Source organism: Balearica regulorum, chromosome 1, assembly GCF_011004875.1.
Source record: "Balearica regulorum gibbericeps isolate bBalReg1 chromosome 1, bBalReg1.pri, whole genome shotgun sequence".
Lineage (NCBI taxonomy): Eukaryota > Metazoa > Chordata > Aves > Gruiformes > Gruidae > Balearica > Balearica regulorum.
The window spans coordinates 116,635,170-116,654,517 of record NC_046184.1 but is presented as its reverse complement, the minus strand read 5'-3'; the positions used below and the strand labels follow the sequence as shown (position 1 = coordinate 116,654,517).

The 19,348-nt window shown below is 43.0% G+C and overlaps 1 protein-coding gene across 1 annotated transcript in view; it reads right to left on the bottom strand.

The window, feature by feature from the left end:
- Positions 1 to 8,840: 8,840 nt before the first annotated feature.
- The window catches only part of MRPS6 (mitochondrial ribosomal protein S6), a 47,501-nt gene continuing 36,993 nt past the window's right edge, over positions 8,841 to 19,348 (bottom strand). The window contains exon 3 of the mRNA XM_075771231.1: positions 8,841 to 9,474. Coding sequence (XP_075627346.1) covers positions 9,294 to 9,474 — 181 coding nt within the window. The 3' untranslated portion in view covers positions 8,841 to 9,293. The remainder of the gene's footprint in view (positions 9,475 to 19,348) is intronic.

Genomic DNA, 19,348 nt, shown 5'->3' with positions numbered 1-19,348 from the left:
ATAGAAAGAGGATTGGCATATCCTGTTTGAAGTGATTTGTTTCCTGACGACGAGGCTCAAATAAAAAAAGAAAACTGAATTTCTTTATGGTAAAAAGTACTGTAGAAAACCTACAAAGAACTGGACAAGGGAAAAAAGAGGATTCAAGCATTTCCATTGAAATTCTGTTCGACCTCTGAGTAAGGGACAGAACTTTGAAAGACGTCAGAAACAAACAGCATCTGTTTATCTGAAGTCAGAAAAAGTCTTTATCTTTCCCTAAGCATGTCTACAACACGCCAGCCTGGAGAAGCCAGCAGGCTTTCTATAAACTCCAGAAGGCTCTCAACCGAATGCTACAAGGTATTTTCAAATAATGGACACACATAGCAAAGAGGAGAAAACTCATTAAAGTTAATTGGCCCACCTAGAGAGTCTTCTCTCTGCCAAGAGTTGCTTTTTCTTTTTCTTTTTTTTTTTTAAGAACTCTGTTGCTAGCACTGATCAAAGTCAAAACAGTTGAACTCTCAGTAAAATCTTCCAAATTTTTTTTCACCCAGGTCTGAGGAAAAACTGACATCTGAATGAGGAAATAATTGTTATGCGGGTAACCTGATAAACTTTATTTTCAGGATTTAAAAAAAAAACAAACAACCTATTATTTTTCAAAGAATGTTTGTTGGAAATCTTTTAGGAGAACTCTGCAGAAAGCTCTGATTTTTGGACCTGGATGACATCAAGCAAGTTATTGATCCTGCTAATTTTCAGGTACGCGCTTAGCTTTGTGCAAGTAAAGAGTCAGATTGAAATCAGCAGAGCAAGCAAAGGAAACACACATTCTCCTCCAGATCCAAGGAGAAATCAATGGCATAGGAATAAAACAAAGCATGTGCATGTGTTTTCAAGAATGAGATACCTTGATGACTGTCTGGACTTCTTAATTTTCATCCTCGCAAAAATAACTTAGTAAATACTTTTGGTAAAACCATTTACCATGGACTCCAACTGGCTTCAGTGGGTTGGCCACATTTATCATTAAAAGAACCCATAACATTTCTGTGGATTCTCACATGAGGAAGACCACTATTGTACTTTCTTAAATGCCAGCATTTAAGGACCATGTAATTCAAATCATAATAACACTCGGAGGGAGCTCTTGTCCTTCACAGTGCAATTAACTGGGGGTTTTAGACCACAGCTGTTTTTAGAGTTCCCAGAGGTCAAGAGGAATGTCACGTGCAAGAGTGATGATAATGCTGTGATTTACAATCTTCTTCACAGTCATCGTCCCCACTCGTCTCTGAGTGATTACTCAGTGTCAGCGGAGGCTGCAGAGAAGCCAGCAGCACAGACCTACACAAGAAGAAGTGCCGCACTTCTCAGTAGTGATTCACCCACTGAGCACCAAAAGCCTTCAGAGAAACCTGCTGCAGCCTTCTTCAACTGGAAGGACAGGCTGTATCTATGCTGCCTCATTGGCGTGCTCCCTGGCACCCCTTCCCTGACCCTCCATGCTGCCCTGGCCTCAGACTGCAGGGATGCCACAAGAACCCCTTGGTTGGTACGACAGGCTGGGAACCTCATCAGTGGCTTTCCCAGAGCTGCCCAAAGCCTTTACACACCCGCTGGATAACACAGCGCCAGCCAAACCACCGCGCACCCAAACTGCTCCCTGCCCTGCCACAGACAGCACGTCTCCTCCGAGCTCGCACGTCACCCGGCGCACCAGTGCGGGGGGACTGCAGCAAGCTCCGGCATCAGAGGCAAATCCCGCTTCCTACTCATCCTGCCACCAGGCCCATGGACCTCCTCCACCCACGCAGAGCCTGGGCAGTGCCAGCCGGCTCAGCAGGCCCCTCTGGGCACAGCACCGCATGCACGGGCCTGACAACATTTTGTCATGTGCACGGTTATTGCTCCCCATCCTCCCTGTCCCAGCCAAGTCCTCTCCACCCACCCCAGAACCTAAGCTGCAAAGCCAGGGTGCTGCAGAGAGACAAGTCCACCTGGTGCTGTCTCCAACTCAGGCAGGCACCGGCTGCCTGGTGTGGGAATGCACCTCCTGGTACACGATGACCCCAGGCCATAGAATCAGAATCGTTTAGGTTGGAAAAGACCTTTAAGATCATCAAGTCCAACCAAGGTGATGCACTTGGGGACAGAGAAGGAGGCATATATGAGGATCCATGAAGTGACTCCAGCTCTGAGCCTACCCATTTACCAGCAGCTGTGACACCCCTGATCTCTTCCACAGGCCACCAGCCCACGCCTCACTCTGACTTGCCACCATTTAAGCCCAGGTCTCATGAGAAGTTCGGGTGGCTGAGCTGGTGGTCTCTGGGCAGGAGTAGCAGACGATGGTGGGGGGGTGCTTCTCAGGAGGTGGCCGAGGAAGGAGGAAGGAGAAAGACAGGTGCAGCACCAGCACTCACTAGCCAGGTCTCTCTGTGCACTCCATAAACCCTATGGCATATCCAAGGACCATCAAATGGGCGTTGCTGTCAGCTCTGTCAATCCCAGGCGACTCCTGCAGACTGCAGCCCAAAGCACAGCCTGAGTCCCGGTAAGATCTCAAGACAACCCCAAGCATCTAAGTGTACACTGAATAAATATGCACACATCTTTTAAAGCCAAATCTTGGGCTCATCAATCAGCAGTTGATGGTCCTTTTGCAGTTCACTAACTGGAGAATAAAGTTTCCTTCAGCCACAGTGCAAATATCTCCTAGCAGCCCCGCCAGCATACGCAGCCCAGGGAGAGAAATCCTTTGCAGGTCTATCTCCTGATCCACTAAATCGCTTTTCAGCGAAGCTTAACAAGGGTGCCAGAGCAAGCTGGTAGCAATTTTTCTGCACATGTGGAACATGGAGGAGCCACCGCACCAAACCGGGGGTGGCCGCTACTGACCTGGAGGCCAGTCAGCATAGGAACCCCAGGGTGAAAGTCCCCATGAACGAGTAGCAAGACCCAACATACCAGTCCTCCACCTTCCAGCTCAGCCTGCATCCTACATAACTAACAAAGCCTCGGGCTCTGGAGCTTCTTGAAAACTACTTTTCCAGCCCAAGATTATGCAGATTTTCCTTCCTGATGATAGTCCTCCTTTCTCTGGCAGGAATCCTAAGCTCTCCTAATGCGGCTCAGATGAATCTGACCAGCATCACGAGTGCACTAGTTCATTTTTGTTTCGTTTATTTTTTCCCATTTGGCTGGGTGTAGCTGTTATGTAATTTTTTCAATCAATATAGGGGAGGGCATTATTTATAGGGGATTACAGGGATTACTAAAGCAAACCATTTGCATTTTCCAGTGGCTGGTACAACTTGCAATATCCTACCCTGCCTCATAGTTAGCAAGTTGGAGGATCAAACAATTTTGGTTTGATTCTCCTCCAGCATGCTGACGCAGCACAAGTCTTGTGTCTACACTTTGAGCGCGCTGGGCACAGACCCATACCCACCGGCTGCTTCCAGTACTCCTCTGTGCAAACATACAGATTGCTTCAGGGCAGGAGGGAGGGATGCGCTCTGGTTTTTTACCCCTGACATTCCTACATGGCTCTGTGGCCTGTACTTAGTGTGGGTCCCTTCACCTTCTCCAGGCAGACCCTTTACTCCTTTGACACCCTTCTCCACCACACTTTTCACCCAGCGTAGTCTGTTATGACCATAGCTCCATCCACTTACTGCTGAACAGGATGCTCGGCCCTGTTCACCCCTCCACCCCAGCGCTATGAATCCTAGCACTTCTAAGGTGCCTACCTCATTGACATTTAAGGAGTGAGTGTACTTTTCTCACAACATTCCCACTCGCTGAGCAAGAGAATGGGAATGATGCCCATGCATTAATAAGATAATAAACATCCTGCTCTTTACATTTTCCTCAGTCATATATCTCCCAGGTACCAATGCATACAGACGGAATGGATTATATATGACATTTTCATTCTGCTCATCACATACAAAAACAGTGGAGCTGACAGCCTGCAAGAACACTTAGTATGCAACGAGCCTTCTCCACCCTGCCTCACCCCACTGCTGCTTCCAAGGTGAATTGTGATGGGAAACTCAAAATTAAAGCCTTTTTCTCCCTGCATGTGACTTTCACATCAGCCCTCAGCAGAAGACGAACTTACCTTGTTACCAGAGTCAGAAGCTCCACGAGAGACCTGCACATGTTAGGCATTCTCCATGGTGCTCCAACCTGCCCCTGCAGGGAAGCGTCACGTGAGTCTTCATCAACAAAAGTTGAGAACTCTGCAAACCCTGCGAAGGTGGCTAAAGGATTCCCCTTGGGAGAAAGTGCATTGTACTGTCAGAATACGTCTGCTCCTACAGAACTCAGCCGGAAGCCTCTTACTGATCCAGTGGAGCCGCACTATCCCCCAAAACTATCCTCAACACAAACGCGTTGAAGATTTCAATAAGCCAGGCTCTCTGTGCCAGTTAACATTCTCCAAACAAGGTTGGCTTGGCAGCCTAAGCACAACGCAAAAATAACAGGGACGAAAACTCTCCCAGGTTTACAGCAAGCATTACCTCCCATTAAAAATGCTTTTAGAAGGCAACCTTGAATACTTCAGAACTGGAATCTGTCAATGCATCACTCCCCCTCTTAACTAGCATTCAATAAGTGGTGACTCTCCCACTCCTCCGCAGCGTCGCACAAATAGCTGTGCAAAGAGGAGCAGCAGTAGCCTAAGGTAGTCCACCAGCTGCAGCCGGCGTGTTTTAAAGGTCTGTTGAAGCAGCGCTAAGCAAGCAACACATTACATAGGTCACGGAGAGCAAGACATTTTTAATCTTCCCTTTGTGCAGCAGCTGGGAAAATGCACATTTTGGCTCCACATCAATTCTCCCTTTTATCCTATCTGAACCTCAGAATTCTATGAAAGGACACAATAATGATTCCCTTTTTAATTTCCCTTGTTCTGTTTCAGTGGGTGGAGGAACACAGCACCAGTCCCAATGAATTTATCAAGCATCTCATTTGCTATAGCTTGTGTTTTTCCCCCCGAGAGCTCTTCAGTCAGATGTTACGTGAAAATCACACCAGCAACAAAGTTTGAAAAAAGTGAATCATAAAATCTAAAAGGTCAATAAAAAGAACCTCACATTTTAAACAATGCTCATGATTTTTAAGGCTGTGATTACAGGCCACAAGTTCAAATTATCTGGGGGGGGGTTTGCCTTATGATTCGTGAACATTTATGCTGGAGACACGGACAGTGCTGGACAGATCCTAGGAGCCTCTCTGAGCAGGAATCCCATGCGGCAGGCTGGGCACGTCTTAAGAGAAATCTCTGTGACTCCAAGAGGACTGCTTTAAATTTCAGTCTTCCTTCATAACAGAGCATAGCAACTTATTAAACAGAAACTGATCTCATTAGGTGACAGGTGATGTGGTTCAGTGATCAAAGCCTAGATTCAACAGTAGGAGCCCACAAGTCATGTCAACTGTTGCCATTCTAACTGCTCCTCGGATGATTTCCAAAGCAATACATCCCTGCGTGTGTGTTGTACCCAGCTCAGCCTTCAGCTCCAACAGTTTACTCATAGTAGAAGTCCAGCTGAAAGATGATTTTCAGAGTGCCATTAAAACATTTAGTGACAGAAATATTCTGCTGACACCGAGGATCCTGAAATTTTTTAAGCTTGCACTATCAACAAATAGGATTTTGACAGACTAGTTGGAAGTACGGAAGAGGCACAGGCTCTGGGTCAGTGGCAGCAAAGCCCTGCATGCACAAACCTGCTGGGGTCAAGCCAGCGGCCACACCGAGTGCTTTGCAAGCAGAGTGCTGAGTGCTTTGATGGTGCAGAGCCTTCAGTCTGCTGAAGAAACCTCCAGAGTGCAAGATTCAACTGAGAAAGAGATCAGGAAAAAGGCGTGATTGAAGACATACCTAAGATCTTCACCATAAAACCACTTGTGCCCATTTGTTTGCTGAAGGTTAAACGAAGAAAACATTCCTGAGCCAGGAAAACTGCCAGTTGTTATTTTAATACTTACCCAACTCAGTGTTTCCCCACAATCCACAAACAAGAAACCCAGAGTATCTAGGAGCATAAAACTACTTATTTCATACACTTGGGAACACAATCTAAGGAAGGGTTGAAGAGGCTCACTATCAGATTCTTTAGTAAACAAAATTTAAAGTACTGGTATTCAAACTGTTTAGGCCTTTGGGAACGCCAGTGGAGTTTGACACTGTAGGTATTTGGCCATGGTTTGGCTGCACGGACTCTTCTGGCTCTCCAGCGACACCACAGAGCATCCTGAAATTTTATTCTTGGAGATCAAGAGTTGCTTACAGCCCAATGGGACAAACCCGCCAGCAACGATCAAAAAGGCAAACACAGCTGAAAGATGTGCTAAGGTTTGCCTTCTTCTGCAGGGCTGATTTATGACCGTTCAGGGTACTGTTACTCGCTTTCTTCCGTGGCACAACTCAGACTGTTTGCTCAAACCCAGAACTGCTCCAATCTTCTGATATACTCCAGCGTCCATTCCTGCCTTTACAGCTATTGAGAGAAGGCGCACGCTGTTATGCATTAGCTTCCCGAAATAGCTGACTACCAGTCTCGGTGGCTGACTGGGCTAAACAAATTGCAACCCAAGACTCCTTCCTTAGCCTCCCCCTACCCCACCCCCTATTAAAAAAAAAAAAAAATTATGTTCATATTAGAAACTATCAATTATGAAGAAAATAGTACATCCAGTTGAGAGCCAGCTATTCAGCAGACTTTTTATAAATAAATCCTGCTGCTGAGAAAGCACCAGTGCTTATGTAACCACGCACCAGTCCGGCAAGCGTGGCTCTGCTTGCGGCCGCTGGTTTCAGTGGTCAGTGTTTCGATCCCAAAGGCAAAGAAGACTTTCAGTCACTCCCTTTGGCACATTCAGTACTTCAGAAGACAGGAAAACAGGCTGGAAAACATCTCCTTACGCCTTGTTTTGTGGCCTACCAGAGAGCACTTTCCTTCAGAGCCGGCACTGCTGTATTTTTCGGGGATCAGCTGAGGCTACTGCTGATCTGCTCTTGGGATAAGCTGGACTCAGGAGCCCAAGTCTTCTGCTCTTGATGTCCATCAATCTTCTCTTAAGATCAGAAATGGCCCCACAGAAAAGAGAGGCATGAATGTCTGACTGACCAAAGGTCCTAATTCACAACAAATAATGTTACGTATTTAATAATAAGCTAATGGGCTCATCTTTAATTGAGCATCTAGGATTTTCCTACTGAATGCAGGCATCAACCCAGAAATTGGAACAAATTAAATGCAAAATTTAATACTACGCTAAAGGAAATTGAATAAAGACAAACATACAACATTTGTATGTGTACAGCCTCTGTTGACAATCTTCTTCATTTTGTGAAGCTGAATTCTGCCTTCCACTCAAATGAAATCTAAGGCCCAAAGTCCTAGACAGAGGCAAAGTGACTTTAACCTATAGGCTTTCTCTTCACCTTCTATTTAAGAAAAGCTTCTGAGAAACTTTTGAGTAAAACACATTCTTTAAAGCATTGTCTATTTCCCTACTTGTAGGGAACCTGAACCTATTTCCCTACTTTCCATGCTGCGAACCTGAATTTTCAGCAGCTCACCAGAAAGGGCAGCCCAGGGAGCCAAACCTGTAGCACAGACTTAGAAACCTATGGCTCATCCTGGCTGAGCTCACGCCTGTTCGGAAGGTTGGTCTGTCCTACCAGCAAAAATCATTGATGAGAAAAGTTCTGCCTGGAGCAGGCACCGGTGCATGCAGCAACCACACGATCAAACCTGGCAGAAACTAGAAAAAGAAAAAAATAAAAAGCACACCTAATATAGATCCAGCTTCAGTAAGGGTGTAGTGCATTCTCTCTATTCTCCCAACATCTTTTTCCAGTAAAGAACAGACAAAATGTGGCAATCTGCTCTTAAAAGAAAAGCAGATTTAAAAACAGGATGAGAAAAACCACGGGGGAGGCACCCACCAAAACGACACACACACACGCATTCGTGTCTCCTAAATAAAGATGTACAGAAAGAAAATTTCCACTTTTATTTTTCTAATTCACTTTTTCCTTAAAAAAAGAGAAGATACTCAGAAGAAACGCTCATTTCCTCATTTCTTTCTCCCCTGAAGTTCTGTATCTAAAAAACCCAACCCAGCATCCCCCCAAAAAAGTGACCCTGCTATCTCCACAAAAGAGGACAAACTCGTGCTGAAATAGCACGCTAGAGAGCAGCTTGTCACAGGTCTCTGGGAATCTGACCTTGGCCTCCAGCCTGGCCTTCCTTTTGGCAAGGCACAACGCCGCAGTGCCGGAGGAGGCAGCTTCTGGATGAAGGTTATTCAGGTAAAGAACATCCTCTCTGCCTAACAACGTATTTGTGGCAACTTTTTTCTCCAGAAATTACATGCATACTTGTGCTCCTTAGTTGGGAGAAATGGCTGGTGCATTCCTTCAGTAGCATGGGGGACATACGGAGATCCTCCAGAAACTACTGAATTTGTGTCTGACCTGCAGGAGGTCATACTACATTAATGTCATCCTTCACAGGCATTGCTGTTTCTTCTGTTTCTACAAGAGCAAAAGACAGACAAAATATGCATTAAGACCTTTGTCCTGATGTTTTTCTCAGTTTGGAATATCCACCTGGGTCTAGCTGATGGTAAAACAAAATATCTTTTATTCTTTGCGTGGTTATTCTCCAACCTGCCACCTGGAAGTTTCTGGCCTTTTCTATCGAGAATATGTTTTTACCTGTACTTTGAACAGAGTTATTACCTTAAAGAAAGAAGTATGACGTGCCTTTTGGCAGTGTAAGTTATTTTTTCTCATACCTTTTCTGCTTTTAAAAAAATGAGTCAAGTTTTATTTTTAATCATGCTTTTATTACCTTTTTCCATAACCAAGCAAAAACCCATCAAACAAATCACATCCTATGCTGCTATATTTACACTGTAGACTTCTTAATCTCTTATGTAAATATACATATTCTGAAGTAATCTGTCTTTAGAAAAGAATGCTATTTTTAGCATTCTGATGATGGATAAATCTTCATTATCAATGTAATGCTCTAATAGAAAAGAAAATCAATTTTCAGGTTGTCAAATACCAAGATAAGCATACAGATTAAGTCTATTCAAATTCTTTGAAACAAAAAGAAACCTCAAATGTTACAATAACTTAAGATAGTGTACTATACCACACACATAACATGGCCAAACCTGATTATTTTTGATGGACATTAGTTACCACAATTGTTTTCCAAAGCAGGAATAAAAAAAATTTTCAAATGTTTCAAACATGCTATTTGGAATATTCACTTTTTGTTGGCAATTAGTTTATCTTCATAGTTGACTGGGATTATGCCACTGCATTCTTCTGTCTTTGATACGGGATGCTTTATAAAACCACGTCTAATTATATCAATATCACGTCCTAAATGATCCATCATGGTCGACACAATCGATGGTGGGCCCTCTAAGTCTATCAAAAAATACCTGCAATGAGAAACATACACACAATAAAAAAAAATACCTGCACTGCAACAACTTGAATTCAAGTAAGTCTGCTGTGGGATTTCCTAAATTAAACTTTCTCATTTTTTCTTACATTTTAGTACCAGAACTGTTTTAAATAAAAGCTCAGTATTTTCTTATTTAAATCAAGATAAGTTCAATTGAAGCAAGCTCTGCCTTTTACTTTGTTGTACAGCACTGCATACCCAAAGAGATTAAAGAGAGCTTACTCTTCTTGTGGCTATTCCATTCATTTCCTCACCTTGATTTGAATAGTCTGAGAAAAAAAAAAAGGTAGGGTGGCACATTCATCTCAGTTACAACGTGCATTCTCCTTCAAATTCACAGCACTGTTTCTTTGGGGAGCAGATGCCAGTGTGAAACATCTCAAGCTTATATACATACAGGCATATTTCTTCCTTTAAATTTCTGCTTGGGAGCTGAATGGACAAAAAAAACCCAAGGAGATGGACTTATCCCAAATTAGGTCCATCTCTGATGTGAACACGTCTTAAATTTTCCATCTGAGAGGGAGAAGTTGGAGCCGTGTACAGGCAGGGCCCACTGGCGCAGTCGGCACTTGAGGAGCACGCTGTCGTGCTGACCTTGGCAGGACTGAAAAGGTCTCACTTCCACACATGCACAGCACGTATAAAATGCACTGTTCCCCATAAGCACTTTGTGTCCACCGCACAGCTATGTTTGACTTCTATAAAAAAAAGCCGACCGCTTACCAACAGGAAGGAGAACATTGCTCCCCATTAATATCTTAGGTCACCAAGGTCACTTCTGCAATAAACTCCTTTGCTGAAGAACTGAACCTTCTTCATGAGCTCACTGTAATTTTGCAAGAGGCTTTTGAAACTCCAGTACACCCAAACAAGCAAAGAGGTCTACCTGCTGCACTTCGTGAGCCCCATTTCAGACAAAGGACAGAACTACACACTGTGCATTAACTTAATCTCAGATACGCAAATTCAGATCCCATCTCTTAACATGAGATACACCTTAAATTCATTAGCAACGTTACGCCTATCATTCCTGCAAGTTATGAGCAACCTAGGGCCAGCCAGCATATTAATGCAAAAATGAGTGAGCCATGTCACTGGCTATCCCTCCTCCCTTGAAATGCTGTGAATGAACCTGCATTGTCAATGGAGCTGTCACCAGAACGCTTTTTTATCACTTTGTCTGCATTTGGCATGGCACTAACTATAGTATAGTAAAAAGACACCGCAACTGTCTCAGAAATCCTACTGAAGAGAGCTAACCACGCACCTCGTTTCCAAGACTAGCAGTAATTTAAAGGCTAACTGTACAGCACAGCACTTCCCACCTAGCTATTTCATTTTAATCTTTACGCATCTTCTTATTAAAGCTCCCCTTTCCTCCTACTCCACTCGAGCACACCTCCCCACGAAGCATCAGTATAACCTGAAAGCGATAGCCCTTAAATGAAGTCATATTACCCAAGCAGGATCAACCATCCCAGTTTGATTTAAAAACTGTACCTAACAGAGAGGAATTTGTTCTGCAAGAGGTATGGATTCTTACTAAGTCAACTACAGCGTGAGCATCACACTTCACAGTCCAACTTCATAAAGGTAATCTTGAATGGTAAGTCCCCAAGACCAGAAGCTGAACTCCCGAGCCTGAACAGGAAATACAGAAGGATGGGGTCATGAACAACAGACACACTCATATTCTTCACGCTGCACGGAGTTCAGTTTCATCCAACTAAATGTGTTACATAAAAAATATTACACACAGAGCAGACCCATCAGGCCAGAAATGACTCAAGCAGCGTGTGCTGGATTACTGCACAGGGGTGGAATCGACCCGTGGAAAACACAGCGAAGAAACTTCTCCTTAGGCAGACATCCTTATCCTGAAAACCTTAATAGCCACAATTCGGCTCTGAAGTCTGTTTCAGAAAGACCAGACTGAAGCACTGAATGGAAAAAATCTCCCTGCACCCCGCACTGAAGCGACGAGTCCTCCAGAAGAGATGCCCAGCTGGTGCAGGCTGTGGTCAAGCGTCACTGAAGCCAAGGGACCAGCGCCAGGTCACGTCAGCGAAGGTGCTGCTCCTCTGACTGCAGTAGGGCTACTGAGTGCTACAGGAATAACTTGCCTCAATAAGGACACGGAGGAACTCCGGTGGGCTCAGTCCTCCTCGCTAGTCCTCACAGGCTTCAATGGGGAACAGGATTCGGCTTAACATATTAACTGACCTACCTACCGTTTTCTGGTCTCCAGAATTAAGAGATACCACCCGGTTAAAAGTTTAGGGAGAGAAACAATTTTTAAGCTTGGACAATTCGTTAGAAGTGCTGCACAGCAACATCTGAAGGACGCGCACCCCTTAAAAAGGGAAAGTCGTATTATCTGTTAAAGCCATTAAAAGCCACTGGTAAATTTAACAGATGACACTTAACTCTTCTCCTTGGGAGGACGCCTTCCAAATCCTCTCACAGTTGCAACTAACAGAAAGGAGGATGAGGGGGGAGAAATTCTAGCTGGTGATCCACCGCCACTTTCATACCCCCTTCCCTTAGCAAGAGCATTCGTTCGTATTGCAGACCCTGCTCTTTGCGGCACCGTTTCAGTCCCACCACTTCTCGAGAATTCAATTTCATTTCTGCTTGCACGTCGTATGCTGCTTTTCATTGTGTTCCTAAAACGGCAATAGTGGTGGTTGTTTTTTTTTCTTCTCCAAAGGCTGCTTTGCAACTTTGTGCTTTCTCTCACATTAGCAAAGGGTGGAAATTTCCACTGACGCACTGTTGATAACTGAAGGAGAAGGGGGGGATGGGAGGATGAGCTGTTACAGCATATCTTTATGACTCCTCGCATAATAGGTATTTTATCTGAGGATGCAAAACTGCAGTAATTGGGGACAATGTGAGGTTTTAAAAACAACCAGCACTCTTCAACGTTAACAAGCAATGATGACTTTCCTGTGCCAAAAAAAGAGAGAAGGAAGAGGGCCGGTGGGGAAAAAAAAAATATTTCTGCATTAAAGAAAGCGAAGAAACCAACAGCTACAAAAGCAATAACCAAACATAATTGCCAATGCACTCCCAGAGGAGATCTGGAACCCTTTAGTCCAAATATAGACATTTAAATCAGGTGTCACGAGGCCATGGGGTTTTTTTTTAACCCACCCTCAATATCAGGCATGCAGCAACATTAATTTCAGTGATCTATGACCTGATACACAATGCTGTAGCTACCGTTTGTGTAGTAAACAAACCCAAATCCCAGTAAGCCTTAAAGATAGGGAAAAATACAGGAATCCAGGAGGGAAACCACCTCATTCTTGCAAGCAAAAATGCAAAAGCATTTAGGCTCTCTGCGAGTCAGCCAAGTCATCAGGGGAGAAATGCAGGAAAATTCCACTGATTCACTACAAGACCACAGTTATTTTTGTCATCCTGCTCGACAGTAAATAGAAGGATGATTTAAATACAGGAGAGCAGACTGAAACATAGTAAAACAATGCATTAACTGAAAAAAATTTTAAATCATATGATCCCAAATAAAGGAGAAGATGCCTTTGCATATGAGAGGGGGAAAAAAAAGCCACGTTTCGTTCATCCTTTTTAACATATTCAAGCCAGAAATTGTTCGAACCTTAAGTCCTAAGGATACCCAAGTATTTTGCTTTCAAATGGACATTCTAGGACTTCAAAGAACCCTGAAAAGCACCTCAATCAAAACTCACTTTTAAATCCTCCTAGAATATGACTCTGTCAGCCTGGGGAGCCGAGGGAAAAGCACATATACAGTGGAATTGGAAGAGGCCGTGCGGTCTCATGTTCATGCCCAAAAAATGCCTGTATGCTTAAACTTCTCCTTTACATAGTGGCAGAAGGTGTAAGCTTCCCCAGTGGGGAGATGGAAGATAGAAAATGTTGCGATGAACAGGTAGAGGTGAAGCATCGAACAGGGAAACAGGAAACCACCTGGAGGAAAGCAAGCTGCAGCATTCACGTGAGAGCAGCTGGACATTCGTTCTCATTGAGGTAATCCTATATAAATGAAATTGTTTTGCTACCTGAAAGATCGCTTCATCTCTGGGACCACTGCATTGCTCTGAAGAGAGGCAGTTTGCTTTTCTTCTCAACTCTGGTGGTAGCTACCCTTCCCCAGCAGGGAAGCAGGCAAGTTCATGCTCAGAAGGATTACCAGTTTGTAGCTGGAAGGACTAGTACACGTGTTACTTTTAGCTTTTAAAAACCAGGTATGGAATAGATGGACGTCCCTTGAAAATCACAAGAACGGCAACTGTGAAGTACCAGATCAAAATCAAAAGCTGGTACCTCAGTAACTAGACTGTGCCACAGCAATGATGCAAATAATCCATAACGAGCAAGTACTTTGGGGAAAAATACATTTTACCATCCACAATCTTCGGAAATTTCATTTGCCAAATTCTATACATAGATGCCTGTTATTAAGCTAATTAAATAATGGAAAGCCATTTTGCAGCATTGCAGAAAAATTAAAAAAAAATACTGTTACACTGCAAAAGAGAAACCAGACCGACATATTCGGAGTATTTGAAAAGTCATGCTTACTGGGCAGCATTTAAAAAGTTTACAAAATTGTTATGAGCAGGGCTGAAGTTATGCAGCGAGTATTAATGCTGCTAGTGTCATGTCTCTGCCTTCTGTTTAATTCACAGCTTAAACCCCACCAAAATGGTGACTGATCCCCATCCCACCAAACCCGCTATTTAAGAGTGGCCATTGCATTTAATCAATGTGCTTGCACAAGGATGCTCCAGAATTTAGTGCATCAGAAAATGATACCAGTGCCTCCACATCACCAACTACTGCACCGTGCCATTTCTTCTGAAAAGCACCAAAATTGCAAATTGTACTCCCACAGATAAAGTGGGGGGGGGGGGGGGGGGAACATCTTAGGGCTCTGATACCTGAGGCACATGCACACTTACACGCATGTGCATGTGGACAAAAGCATTTTAAGGAAAAGGAATGGTTCGACTCATCAATGAAGAAAGCCCCATCTAGTGGAAGACGACAATCAATTTAGCAGAAAATACTACAAATGTGTATAATACTCAATTATTCAAACTGGTTTTGTTCTCATCCAAGTGCATTACAGACCCAGAAGTCCTTTTTGCTCAAACAGATCAAGATGTTCTAAAATCTGAACAGAAACAAACTACACAGCTTGTGCGTTAGCTATAAATTTAGTTTGGTGGTATTAAGAAAGGAAAGCTTGCAGCCTCTTTCATCTGTTTTTCTTTCGTCCTCTTTGGTCTTCAATAGCCATGAAAATCATCAAACATGTCAGTACCTTTATCTGCAGGATGAAGTCCTTTAACTATGCAATAGTTTGTATTTTACTCAGGGGTGAGGAGAAGAGAAGGGTTGTTAAAACTTGTAAACACTCCAGAGAACAGTTCTGATGGGTAACTATTATTTTACTCTTACAAATAAAGTAAATAAAATTGTATCCAGACAGCATGGGTTATTTGAAGACACTTGAGCATCTCTTGTCCACATGGAATACTATTCTGCCACAAGCTGCTTGTTTAAAAATAAGTTGTGTAAGTACAGTTCCTAAGCTCAGATACTTTATGGAAAAAGGAAAAGTTTGAACATGTAACATAATTTACATATTCAAATCTCCTAAAAACCACGATGCTGAAATGCTAAAATACTCCTCTTAATAACTGTCGATTTCTTGTGCATTGGGCCACCGAGTCGCCCAGAAATAGGAGAGTCATGCCCCCTTGCCTGAGCACGCGCTTTGGCAAAGCAATGTTACCTCACGCGCCACATAACGAAGGCAAAGCATGAGGTGCTTCCACAGGAGGGCCAACCGCTTCAGACCCCGAACCACCCGGAGGAGGTGGGAGTGATTTGTGAGAAGGCCAGGACAGCCTCCAGGCCTTCCCCACTGCAGCGGAGGGGAGGCCGGTACCGCAGCTTGGTGCTCCCAGGTCCTTGGGGCTAACCGCAGCACTGCGGGGCCTGGCAGCCAAGTTGAGTTCATCACGCTGCGTCCTTGGGAAGGGACCCCCTTGCCTTGCCATTTTCCCTCATCGCGCAAACAAGTCCACAGCACAACTAACCCGCAACCTGGATTGCGTGTAACATTGCAACCTGGATTTTTTGACTCCTGATCCCATTAGATGCTATTGATATACACCCTGCGCTCCTCAGCGGACCTTCACAATCGCCAGGGTCCCTGCATGCCTCCTAGAGAAAACTCCCCATGCACATGTTAAGAGAAGCTCCCGAAATACAATCCAGCAAGAACAAAAAGTAAGACCTGAGGAGTTTGCTATTTCAGAGAACAAGTGGGCTGATGAGATAACTGGGAGTGAACAGCAAAACAAAAAGATTAAGAGACAAGCAAGCAAATAACAAAAGAAAATTGCCATCTTTTCAAAATCAAATTTGAAAGGGAAAAAAACCAAGACAATGAAAAACTGGCAAATAGAACATGGAAATTATTATGAATAATCAGAAATACAAACAGTTTAGCTGGAGAACTCACGAATAAAGTAAATGAAATAATAAAAAAGTGGGGAGAAAGGTCTAAAAACATTACTGTATTACAGGTAGATTAAATAGGGGAAAGCACACACATACACAAAATAAAGTAGAAGGGAAAGGCCACAGTGCTCCGCTGATTTACAAAACCGTACTAAATCTGAGCACTGACCACACTGATGCATATCATCTTTTCTACCACAGAGATAACAAAAATAAGAATGGAAGCAACATTTGGGGAGGAAATGAAACCACTAATAACAAATCTCTAGAAGACAGCAAGATATCCAGTATGCAAAACCCAGTTACACCTGGCCACTTTCTTCTCCCCAAAGCCCTTGTCATGGCTCCTTCCAGATGGATAAATTCCTGGTCTGCAAAAGGTTTGAGCCATTACCTTCCCAAAGGAGTGCCTGAACCTTATTTATTTAAAGATCTGTTTTGCAGCCACCCTTGTACCATCTCCCCTAAAGTAAAAATATCCTACATACCAACCACGTCCCCCAAGCCACCTCCTTTATCTGATGCCCTGAAGCATGAAGTGTCACAAGCACATGATTAAGGCATAGCCTGGCAAGGTCAAAGAAAACAGGTATGCCACAAAGTGCAAACCCACAGGCTGTGCTACTGCCATCTACCATTTTACAAGCAGTTGCAATATTCTCCAGTTTGGCGCTGACTAAATATGCAGCAACGGCCCTGCAATGTCATCATCCAGCCCCAGCCTGGACCCTTTGTTTGAAAGCTGCTTTGAGGGATTCGATGCTTCTGTATCATCTTAAACAGCCAACAAATCCAGAGTTTAACGTTCCTTGACTTCAAATACTAGTACATACCTTATTTAAATCAGTTCACTTTTGTTTGTTCCATAAATAAGCACCTCCTGACACATTTAATAAAATATTAAAAAAATACACCAGGGTAAAAGCAATTTAAATACAACTTGTTAAAAATTCTAAACAAGTAGTGGCTAGTAGAACAAACATTTGGCACAAATCTATTGCCCATTAGGAGATAAAGTTGGGAATCTTTATTTACATTCTTCCACTGCTTTTTCAGAGACAGTGGCCATGGGCAAATCACTCAGGCTTAGTGCCTCAGCTAAATTTACAGACCTAACCCACACTGGAGCCAATGCATCCTTGTCACATTTTATTCATCTCTAAGGTAAACAGTATTTGTTACAATTTTGTGAGATGTTATTTGAATCACGTTCTTAAATACTGTAAAACCAAAGTATTGATGTTCTACTGTGGCAATTAATACCATAAATGTGAAATGGTAGCTAATTCAACTTCAGTTTAAAATATCAGTAAACCAGGGATTTAAAAGTTTGATTCTTCAGACATATCCACACAGTTCCTGAAACATACTATTTTCATAATTACTTAAATGCAAAAGCTGTCAATATTGGGTCTCTATAAAAGGAGGGTGTTTTCTGCCAAGAGAGATGCATTTAAGAGAAAGACCTAAATTTGTTTTAATATACCCTCAATGCACATGCACCACCTGCTCAGTGAATATCATTTCCTGAGAAGAAACAAGTCAATTATATGTATGATCTGAGGTCTTCAAAGCTGCCTGGGAGAGTAAAACTGCTCATTCTGGTGACAGCTGTGGGCCACAATCCCCTATGGCAGGCTTTGAAAAATCTCAGCTGTACAGATCAATTGGCAGTAAAATTCTCATTCTCCGTAAAGTCTCCTGGATATTCTTAAATTTGTAATGCGCCTGTAACGCAGTATATCCGAGACAGATGATGCCAAAGAACTACAGAACTCAGAGGGGGAAAAGCGCTTTATTAAGGAGACAGCTATCCTCCCTATTGTCCCATGAATATGTATTTTCCAGTTTAATTCTTCACTGTTCTTCACTAAAGACACTACCAAAACCTGGCTAAGTCCAGCAGTAGCTTTGCCGTGCACATCCCACGTGTGTCCTTTCGCTGTCAATCACTCAGTTTTATGCCATAATAAAGACTTACATTGCAGTTAAAAATGGAATTATCTAAATGAAGAAAACACACAGCAAAAGTCTGGGAGAAGGATGACTGCTAGGGATGCCGCAGAGCACGTCTCAGTCAACCTGCGAATAGCTGGTGCTGCCCTACTGATGGCCCTCGATTTCAGCTTAATAGACACAGCTTGGGTAGCACCGGGAATTTTATAAGGCAGCAAAGCTAGGTTCACTCTGCTGCTGAGGAAGACAGCTTTGGTTTGGTTTCTTGTGGTTTTATTTATTATGAATAACCAGAATTATTTATTTATTAGGGCAAACACCCCACGCAGGTGGAGGGATTCCATGCCGTTGTTCTGAGTGACAGGAAGACAGTTCGTGCAGCAGTCACTAGGACAAGAGCTGTCTCTAGGAGACACACTAGTAACCTGTGACCCAGGCTACAACTATTGTATTGCACTAATTTTCATACAATTTGTTGCTATGAATATTGTGTTCCACTAATTTTCATTATAATTCACCAGCCAAGAGGCCCAAGGAAGTAACGGATTCAGCGTACAACCTAAGTCTCCAACCATCTACATACTATTGGAAAATAAACTAGTTGAAGCTCTGCTAAGATTCACAAAATTAAAAAATAAACCAAAATAATTTTTTTAAAAGCAAACAAAAAAAAACCCAAAATGAAAAGCTTTGAAAGACTTACCACTCTCCTCCCCTCAACACACAGCATCATTTGCACTCTCACAGAAGCCCTTTCAGATACTTCAGAAAAAGCCCTGACTAAGGAAAAGGTGACACACTCTGTACTACTTACCACATCACTCTACACCAGCTTTCTTAGAAAAGGAACATAGAATTAAAAATTGTCTATGAAGGAGAAAAGACCTTGGGATTTCTTAATAAGTAGAGGTGTATATCCAGCTTAGTGAGGTATCTTGAAAAGCCTTTTTTTTTCTTTTTAACTTAGTCCTGTTAAAAAATATTATTACTTTTTACAGATACTGTAAAGTAGAACCGACTGATTTTATAAGGTGGACCAAGAACTGACTTTTCACTTCCTATTCCTAGATTATGTTTAATATGCCGAGTAACTTATTCTCCAGATCACATAAAATATTGGATAGTATACCAAGAATCTACCATACCCGTACACTGGACTGCAATCTCCCCAGAAAAATCTACAGAAATACAATTCTCCCACATTACCAGGTACTGAAACTGCCTGCTGCTTCCCCTTGTAATACCTCGTGTCTCCTGAATTTGAGTTCTCCAATTAAAAGCACACAAAATAACTATTTCCTGTAGTACCCTCTCTCAATCACTTCTCCCTTTCAAGAAGCCAAGCAATTTCGGGGAGGGAACTG